The 10,208-nt window shown below is 44.5% G+C and overlaps 1 protein-coding gene across 1 annotated transcript; it reads right to left on the bottom strand.

Moving 5' to 3' along the window:
• Window positions 1-3,868: 3,868 nt before the first annotated feature.
• Window positions 3,869-10,208, bottom strand: CLDN16 (claudin 16). The gene is made up of 5 exons (XM_072344845.1): window positions 10,065-10,208; window positions 6,231-6,333; window positions 5,807-5,971; window positions 4,334-4,525; window positions 3,869-4,008 (listed from the first exon to the last, which is right to left on the bottom strand). The coding sequence occupies exons 1-5, from the start codon at window positions 10,206-10,208 to the stop codon at window positions 3,869-3,871; spliced, it is 744 nt and encodes a 247-aa protein (XP_072200946.1).

The raw sequence follows: 10,208 nt of genomic DNA on the forward strand, positions 1-10,208 counted from the left end.
GTTGGCCTGGGGTGGGGAAGCGGAGCACCCTGAGAAAGATCTGATAGCTCAGTGGGCAGGGCAGCCCAGCTCATGAGAGGAGCTGTCCTGGTCTTTGGAATCCTGGCTGTGAAAACAAAGAAAGGAATGAGCTCTCTCCTTCTGTAAGTGTACTCAGGACAGCCCCACCAATCTTACGATGCTCCACAAAAGGTGCCCCCCTAAGCCTGCATGTAGCCTTACTCCCTGGTGCTCTGGCAGAATCACAGAATCATTGAGGTTGGAAAAGATCACTTAAGATCACCAAATCCAACCCATCCCCACCATTCCCATAATAACCATGTCCCTTGAACACCCCCAGGGACAGTGACCCCACCACCTCCCTGGTCAGCCTGTGCCAGTGCACCACCAGTCTTTCTGGGAAGAAACTTTTTCCTAATACTCAGCCTGCATCTCCCCTATGCAGCTTAAGGCCATTACCTGTCAAGGTTTCTATAGACCAGTGTTTCCAACCTTACAAAAGCAGAAACTTTACATGGAATCTTATGCTTTTGTGAGAACTCAGCCCTTAACAAGGTCAATTATTGCAGTTCAACTGATGTTTCCTAAGCTATAAGGAAAGATAAGCTATTTCTTTACAACTCATTGCCTTACAAGTTGGGTCTACTTTGAAAATGTGCTTGTTCTGCTGTGACCTTCTGACTTCCTCTCATCTTGTAATATATACTGCCCACTGACTTTGAGAAGAAATAGCAAGCTGCTCTAGAAAAGCCCAGAAAAGGGCTGCCACTGAAAGGCAGGGTTTTTTTATGAATACACTCATTAACAAACCTTGACAGGGGGAAACGGGGGAGGAGAAGAGGAGGTAATTGCTTGGTGACCATCTGGAAGCAAAAGACAAAGGGAACATGGGGAGGCACAGAGTTGGACTTTTACCTCCACATGTCAACAGCTGAATAATAAAGTCATTGACTGGATCTTAAGCAAAACAGATCAACTGGGGCTGCCAGGAGGGTTGCACATGAATATTGTGAAAAAACTAGAATTGTTCATTAAGACCCTGGGCTACACGCTTTTATATAGGGAGAAAGGGAGGGAGAAGATGAGGCTGGGGACAGATACTCTCTGGGTAACTATGATACAATTCAGGCTCTTTCCTTTCTCTCTCAAAGGCATCTTACAGCAGGAACTACCCAAAGAAATTTGTCCTCTGCTCCCTGTGACAGTGCTTGTCCAGAGTATTTTTGTCATTTAATCTCTTGTTCGCTGTATTTAAAAGTGGTAAAAGAGCAAACAGTGGGGTTCCAGCCCGAGCTGAGAGAGAAAACCTAGTTTTCTTAGTGGAATGTTATTTTTCTCTCTTTGAAAGTTTAAAAAATTGATACAAAGTAGATGTGCCAATACTAGGGATAGAGCTGGCCAGCTGTCAAAGCGCTGCTGCCTAATAAATGCTGCCACTACCAATGTGCACCAGGGCCCTGGCATCTGTCGGTACTAGCAAAGGCCTGGAATCCCACCCTACTTTCCTAAAACCTTCCAAGAAAGCAGTTATTTCCCTCTCAGGAATCACCTACCCAAACACCTCCTTGGGCAAACCTTGGAAGAGGCATTAGAGGAAGATGACATTCAAAGGCAACTGTGTTTATTGTATCTCAGAAATATGACAGTACGTAAGGAAAACAGTATTCTAAAGAAACATTCTTATCTAAGGAAAATAATAGGTCAGATGTACTGAATTCACAGAAATATCAATGCATGTGAAAAGCAGCAAAATCCCTGTTCTAGAAAATATCAGTGTACATGCATGAAGATATGTTAGTTCACGAGGACAGGATAAGAATTTCATGATCCAATCAGGGTCACTGAAGTTTCAAAATTCTCTCTGGCTAAATTAAGGTGAAATGACACCTACTAATCGGCAAATGTTTCTTTGTATCTCACTATGATAACATTCGCTTAAGGGTGATAGGGGGTGTGGAATATCCACTGAATCTCTTCATCTTGGACCTGTCAGTAAATTGACTCCCATTATTTGATTGTATTGTTTGGGGTTTGGGCAAACAGCTAAATCAGAGCTTCAAACCCCTCACGGTGTTACCTCCTCAGACTGACTGACCTGGGTCAACTCTGACACAATCTCAACTCCTACTAATACATATTGCTTCCCTTCAGAAAGTCAAAATGGATGAATATAATCATAGACTCATAGAATTGTTTGGGTTGGAAGGGACCTTTCAGATCATTTAGTTCCCAACCCAGGGACACCTTCCACTAGACCAGGCTGCTCAAAGCCCCATCCAGCATGACTTTGAATGCTACTTGCCAAGCATCCCACAGCCCTTTGTTATCTTTCAGATGCAGGTGGGTTATGTTCTCCCAGTCAAGTGCAACATAAGGCCCCCAACCAACACATCATCAATATATTGGTGTACTCTGAGTCCCTTTCTAGCAGTGATGCATGCAATTTCTTGTGCCACTGCACAGTGGGCAAAGGCAGTGAATGAAGATACTCCTAGGGGAGGTAGGTAAAAGTAAACTGCACACCCTCCCATGTAAAAGCAAACTATTCCTGTCTGTTTCTTGCAAAGACCATTACAAAGAGTGAGTTCACATAAGAGCTGCTGTAAGAGCCCTTCTGGCTAAGGCTGATCGAGACAGTGAAAGGACAATTTATTGCAAGCAGGAAAGGACAGCTATTGTAGATGTCATCATTTTATTATCTCTCTCTTGCTTGCATACATCAGGGTGGGTAATCAATATCTATTTGTAGAGCATGAAATCACCTTAGGAAAGAGCTAAGACATTGCTGCCCTCTGTAACCTGCAACCAGACAGAACCCCAACAGGCTGCTCTGATAGGAATTTGGAAGAACTAAAGAAAGCAGCTTAATACCTGAGCTCACCTGCAATGTCTTCAGTCTTGGGGTCCAGTTGTGATTTTGAAAGAGAAAGGAAATCCTATGTTCTTCCTGGAGGATTTACTGCTAATGAGTAAAGGACCAAACTAAAATAGATTGACATCATGGCATGACAGTGAACTAATGAGAACTACACACTGTGGTCATGAAATCAAATTCAGAGTTCAATCAATCAGTGTATGAACCATTATATATTAACAACTGATCAAAACATCACATAGATTGTCAGCAGGATCTGAATGAAGCAACTCAGCATTGGACCTGTTGTTACAAAACATTAACCCAGCAAACCTAAGGGCTGCTGTGACCTTTACTTAGCCCTCTTGTGCAGGAGATGGATCCTCCAAAGCTAACATTTAGCATGCAGAGAACAGAATTAACCCTTATACTACATTCATACTGAAGGCAAAAATGTCTTGTGAGTGTTTATGTAATCATTTCTGTATACATGTATATTTGAGGAATTTGCACCCTGAGTTAAGCCAGTATTTGGGGTATGCATGTGTGCTCCTAGAGAAGCACAAAGATGGAGGGACAGATGGTCAGCCCCAAAGTGTCCTCTGAGCCATTGCTTGGCCTGACCCATGTGTTGCAACTTCCCACCACCCTAAAACAAGCTGAAGACCATTAGGACAAAGGCTGAGAAGTCTCCTCAGCTACAACATACTCCAGGAAAGGAGCAGGAGAAATTAATGGTCTGAAATCTGCAAGTATATCTGCATTAGCAGGTGATTCTAGATTGCTCTTCCTCTACTACTCCGGGAAGCTGGAGTAACAGAAATGCCTATCACCTCCAGATCTCTCTGTGTCTTCTTGTCATAATCTGAATTCATCAGTTCACCTATAACTCGTAGTTCCATCTATTGGGATCTGTCTTACAGTCTGAGGTACTTCATGCTGAGAACTGGTGGCTGATGTGGGAGCAGCTGATTTATTTGACTCGCACTGATAGCGATGAGGCAAAGTTCCTTCTCACACTCTTGTGTCCACAGCATACATTTTGGCAGTTGCTGTTTGTGAGGATGGCAAGTGCACGTTTGTTACGATTGTCCCAGCAGAGGAATAGCCTTTCCTCAAGGAGTATGCAGAGTGGAGCCTTCCAGAGCTGGTCTCTATGAGGAGAGAAAAGGGATCTGCTCACAAGTGCTCGGTGGTTCTCAGACTGTTAACCCTCAAAATACAGAGAAAGAAGCACTCCAAGATATGACATAATAACATTTTATGCCATACTTGCACCTCAGCTCCCACCCAAAGCCTTTGATACAGTGCTGCTGAGATAACACTATTCCCATTTTACAGTTGAAGATGTTGCAATGAAGGATGAGCAACCATCCTGAAGGAAGTCCCTGGAGGACATGTCTGACGCTGTGGGCCTGCAGCAGGCCTTGAGCAATGTCTCTGCCCCTTCACTGTTTCATATCTGCCCTGGTTCCTCACCTCTGAAAAGGTACATGCAGCAGGTGAGCAGGGACCCAGATAAGAAGCAGCCCAGTGATCCCGCCATGCCAAGCCAGCACGACCAGCCAAACTTGTACTGGATGCCCAGAAAGATGTTATGGAAGACCAAGGAGGAGCGTTCCACGTAGACATCAATGGCGTACCACATTGATCCTGTGATGCCTGGGAGACCTGCAGGACAGGAGGGAGGGGCCACACAGAGCTCCCAGTCAGAACACAGCAGTCATGAGGAAAACACAAGTACAAAATCCTGAGCTGTAGCCTTCTGCCTCCTGGATCAGACTTCAGGATGGGAAGAACCTCCTTAGACATCAAATTTTGGCCCCTGCTCTGTCCTGCTTTTGGGCTGATTCTCCCTGGCCCCTGCTGATGTTGGCTCAAGCCCTTCCAGACAAGGGCTTTATCTCATACCCACAGCTCCATTTTGTAGCATTTTTATGGGATATTAGTAGGATATTTGGAAAAATTTCTACTCAGAACGAGTAGTGATATATCGGCACAGGCTGCCCAGGGAAGTGGTGGAGTCACCATCCGTGGAGGTATTACACTAACAGGGATATGGGTTAGTGGGTATGGTGTGATGCTTGGACTTCATGATCTTAGTGGTCTTTTCCAACATTTATGATTCTATGACTCACACAGATTTCTGCACTAAGTGGCAAAAAAACTAAGCTTCTTCTTGTAAAGTTGCTTTGAGATATACATTTTCTAATCTCTTTTGACTTTCAGAACTTCGACAACATTTTCAGATTGATTTTGTGAGGTACATGGAGGGTGTTTAAAAGAACCTCTCTAAGTATTTCACATGTGCACCCAGTAGCTGCGGTGAGTTTCACATTAAATCTACATACACTGAAGCAGAGGTGGATGCTCAATATTGTCATAAAGTCAAATGAAATGACCCGGAACCTGTTAGCAGTCTATTTATTTTTGCATTTAAAACTTTTCCACTGGCTGTAATAGCAAATCATCTCAGACAGTAAAATATTTATCACCTGGGAAGAATAGCTGTGTTATTACCCTTTTGTTACAAACAAGCTGAAGAGATCTGGGCTAAGTGACTTGCCCAAGGCCACACAACCTGTGGCAGAGCCAGGAACTGAACTAGGGTGCCAGGGCATTTCTAGCCCTCTGGCAATTCTGCCTCTTTGCCCTATCTACAACACTGACTTCCTCACCATAAATCAGCAGTAAGTGGAAGTCAGTCAGCTCAGCAACCAAGGAATCTGGCCAATAAGTGAAATGGAAGAAGATAAACTCAACTATTTGTTGCTAGGAGCAGGCAGAGAGTGCCTGGAAGCTATACTGCACAAATAAAGTAAATAAACATCCTTCCTCAGTGTTTACCCTCTAGAAAATCACCAGCTCCTGTCTCCAAAATAAGGGAAGATTTTAAATCTCCTTCTTTTTGCTGAAGGATGCCCTGCAAAGCGGGAAATGGTCCAAGAATACCTGCAATGAGCAAGGTAACTCCAGACACCAGGCAGATGCGTAGCTTGATAAGTGGCTCATCTGGAAGGAATTTCACACAGTCCAGTCCCAGGACAAGGAAGAGAAATCCAAATCCTGCCAGGATATCTGCTGTGATCATCATGGCTCGGGTCAGCACCAACTTCACTGCAGAATAGAAGCAAAACAAACGAGGAATTGACATGATGGTGGGTAATTGGGTCAGGTCCTGTGGGAACACCTTTTCCTGAGGTGAAGCTCCCTCCAGCTTCCCTAAGACTAATAACTGACTGAGAGAAGAAATATGGCCACAGTATATGGGTGCGCCAAATTAGCTGTGAATGAATAGAAGAGATGCCCTTTTTGATCCCTTTCCTATGCTCAGGTGTCCCCAGCTCACATGGAAACATCTTTGCCTCTTACGTACCAGGGTGCTCAGCGAAGATGGAGTCATACTCATCACATGTTTGGATCCCATCAAAAACATTTGTGACACATTCCCACCACAGACCACGGCATTTTGTACTCACCTATACATTAAGGACAAAGAAAAAAGACCCTAAGTTAGTATATACACCAATCCAGTGGACGGGCAGCTCAGTAGATGTCTTGGTTCACCTATATTGATGGTTAATGAGTTGTTTGGTAGGAAGTACTGAGAAAAAAAGAAGGATGGAAAGAAAAGGTAATGTTTTCTATTTCTGATCTTGATTTTATATTAAAAGAGATTCAGATTAAATAAAAAAGTCCTATTGGGGTGGATACAATTTCTGAGGAAAACTGGGAGAATCTAGGGGTGGCTGGTTGGAGATAGATAATCTAAGAGGAGGTTTGCTCAGCCCTTGCCAGATACTTGTCCAGGCTGAGCTGGGCAGGGCCATGGACCAGACGACCTGTGAATCTGCCATTCCACTCCCTTCCAACCACCTCCCTGCAGAGAAGGCTCCAAGGATGGAGCTGCCCATGACTCATAGGGACCAGCCTCCTACCAGGAGGAGGTGGCCCCATCAGGATAAGGGAGTGTTCTGTGCAGAGTGGAGGTGTGAGCCCCTTCCCAGACGCTTCTCAAGGGCTGCCCCAAATGACTCAACCATAAACACTAGCTGGAAGAGCAGGGGCAGCCAGTGCTGACCCTGGCCCTGGGGCTCCCACTGCACACTTCCAGCTGTGGGACCAATCACACTAATCGTCGAGACATCCAGGCTTTGTTCAGCTTGCAGTCGCATCATGGCTCATCATTTCCATCATCCTGAAGCATTAGATAGCATTCCTGGCCCAGCCTTCCATAAATCACTTGAACACGGGAAGCGTTTTCATTACCCATGCAAATATGGCAACCAGCACCTCTGAAACACTTCTAGGATTGCTCATAGGAGGAGCAGGGATAATGTGGGGTCAGCTCAGGACTCCAGCCTGCCCCGCTGCTGCCAGGGGCACCCCACTGGAAACAGTGCTTGGGGAATGGGTCTATCACAGGGGACAGGAGGTATACTGGTTTGGATGATGCAACAAATTTCCTTTTATTATGCTTTGTTAATCGCAAAGCAGGTTATAACGCACCCCAGACACTTAATGAAGTCTAATTCGGGATGTACCGAAGCCTGAAGCCAACCACAGCATTGTCTCCACAACACAGCATACAAGCCAAACTGTAATGCTCTCTGTGATACTGAATGGCGGATTACAGGTGTCTAAAAATGACTCACTATTTCAGACTGGTAAAAGAAAAGCTATTGCCCAAGTTTCAGTGAAAACAATCCATAGGTTTTGTTTTGTGAAGATGAAAACTACTTGCAAGTTCTCAGAACGCTGGGGGCAAATCAAATGAAAAACATCACAAAAATGAAAAGTCATGCAGGAAAAAGATGGTTTCATTGACTGTTACTTTTCAAGGGAAGAGTTTCATGTAAAAAAATTTGCATAGATGTTAGTTTTCACTTGAAATTAACATATTTTTATTAAATTGCACTTAGTTCTGCTTGTGTTTATATCATTTCATATTCATCCTAAATCTCTGTGGGTTTATTCACACTATTCTGTATTCAGCTGCTACTCTCAAGTACTTCCTCACTTGCTCACATTAGTGTTGCTTTTTAAACCTTACCAGCAGCATCCTCATCAACAGCATTCCAGGCTTTGTTAGCTTCCACATAAAACTAGCTTAGAGATACAAAATCAGTGGTCAATGATCTGGCTTGTGAATCAACCCCCTTTCCAGACTGAGAAAAACCTGATGAACATTCTTTGTTTCTTAGGATGTTTCAGTTGTTACCTACTCTGCTAGCACTGAACATGGGCAAACCCAACCACTAATTCCTGATTTCTCTTTCCTCCCACAGCAAATCTGCTCTGGTTTCCCTGGCTCACTCAAGGGCTCCCCAAGGAGCTGCACATCTCATCCCAAACTCCCATCTCCAGCTCTGATTGTGAAACACACGGCCACGACCTGCTTTCCCTAGCACAAGTACGCATGTAAAACATCAACTGCGTAATGACTGCAATACATATAATCATATCCTATGCGTAATGTATAATCGCTACTAAAATAATTCTAATACAAAAATAAAAAACGAAAGAACAAGCACATGCTCACCATCGCAAGGAAAGCACGCGGTGTTTTACAGCACTGTAGGAGTGCTGTAAAACACACAGTAACTGCTAAGCACAAGAGTGAACCAGGCAGTGCTTAGCAGTGGTGGGGATTCTTTTAATCCAGCTACAACAGGGAGTGACAGAATGCACACAACAGTGCATGTTAGGAAGCACTTTATGCTTTTTACCAGCACAAACAACCGCAAATCCTGCCCCAGCCTTGCTCACAGTGCATGAGCATGAGCCCTGCTCTCTGCTGCAGCATCTTGCTGGATCCCATGTCCTGAGCAGAGATGGGCCAAGGGATTTCCACACCAGAGGACAGAAGTCCTTTCTTTACAAAAATTCCTTCTCAGGAAGCGCGGTGAGGCACTGGCACAGACTGCCCTGGGACGTGGTGGAGTCACTGCTCCTGATGGTGCTCAAGAGCCACAGAGATGTGGCACTGAGGGACGTGGGTCAGTAGGGCTGGTGTGATGGGTTGATAGCAGGACCCAATGATCTTAGTGGTCTTTTCCAACCTCACTAATTCTATGATTCTGTGATTTCTCCTGAAGTCAGAACTTGCCCAAACTACCTTTTTTTTTCCAGCTAAGACCAGCAGTTTTGTACTCCAGGCCTTTCTGGCCATGTGTGGTTTCCCTGCATTCCCATATTGCAAGAAGCAGTGAGTCATTAGGGCCATTAGGGAGCTCATTCAGTCAGGTATTAAGGCTAGGGGCATTTTGCTCTATTATTTAGTATTCACACTCAGAGCAGGAATGTGAGAGTGGTGCCTGCTAATAACCACACAGGGTGTTAATGGGACACTTAGGGACAGCCCAGCACAGGTGCCTCCATGCCAAAAAAGACAAGGTTACACGGCCTCAGGATACTGGAATCGATTCTTTTCTAGACTCCTTTTACTTAGGATTTGGGTTTTCAATCTCCATTTTGCTTGGAAATTATGGATCAAAGACGGGTTGATGGTTGGACTATATGATCTCAAGTGCTCCTTTCCAACCTTACTGATCCTATGATTCTGTTACTCTAATTTGAGATCCATTTGGCTTTTCTGAGCATACCAAAACCTTCATCTTACTCCAGGTGACTCACAGCTTCCTGAAAAGAACCTAAAATATGTTCCAAATTAGGATGATAAGCGAAGAATGATATCCCAGTCACACCAGTGGGATTATGCTGATTTTCCTAACATGAAAGTGCTAATGCTTGCACAAGTTCAAGAAAATACTTTTGGTAGTTGGATCTGACAGCAGTCCCTATGCACCCCGTAGACTTCTGCTAGCTCTATAGCTCAGTGGCTGTTAAGAAAAATGTTTGTTGAAGATGCACGTGTTGGACTTTATCACCAAGAAGTCTGACCTACAAAATTAGGAACACCTCCAAAATAGCCGTGCAGGCCGGAGCTGCAGGGTGACACACTCTAGTTCACGCACACTTAAATCTGGAGCCTCTAAACCTTTCCTGAGAGCAGAATCCAGCAGAGAGAATTACACAAAACACCCCTTTTCCACAGCTCTTGCCAGAGCCATTCATCTCATTTTCATCCACTTTCATCCTGCGTGACAGGGGAAATGTAGATGAAAGTGGACCAATGATGCTGGAAACCAAACTCTCTCTAGGACATATTTGATGTCCTAGAGAGATCAGGTTCTCCTAAAGATCTTACCTCCAGGGAATCATCAGCGTTCACCATCCAGCAGTCTGTCCAGGTAGATGCTATCAAAAAGCCAGTAGAGAAAAAAGCAAAAAAACAGCCAGCATACTGGAGGAAAAACCTCATCCCAGAAGGTGTCGGTATATCCAGTGGCAT

Source organism: Excalfactoria chinensis, chromosome 9, assembly GCF_039878825.1.
Source record: "Excalfactoria chinensis isolate bCotChi1 chromosome 9, bCotChi1.hap2, whole genome shotgun sequence".
In the NCBI taxonomy this organism is placed as follows: domain Eukaryota; kingdom Metazoa; phylum Chordata; class Aves; order Galliformes; family Phasianidae; genus Excalfactoria; species Excalfactoria chinensis.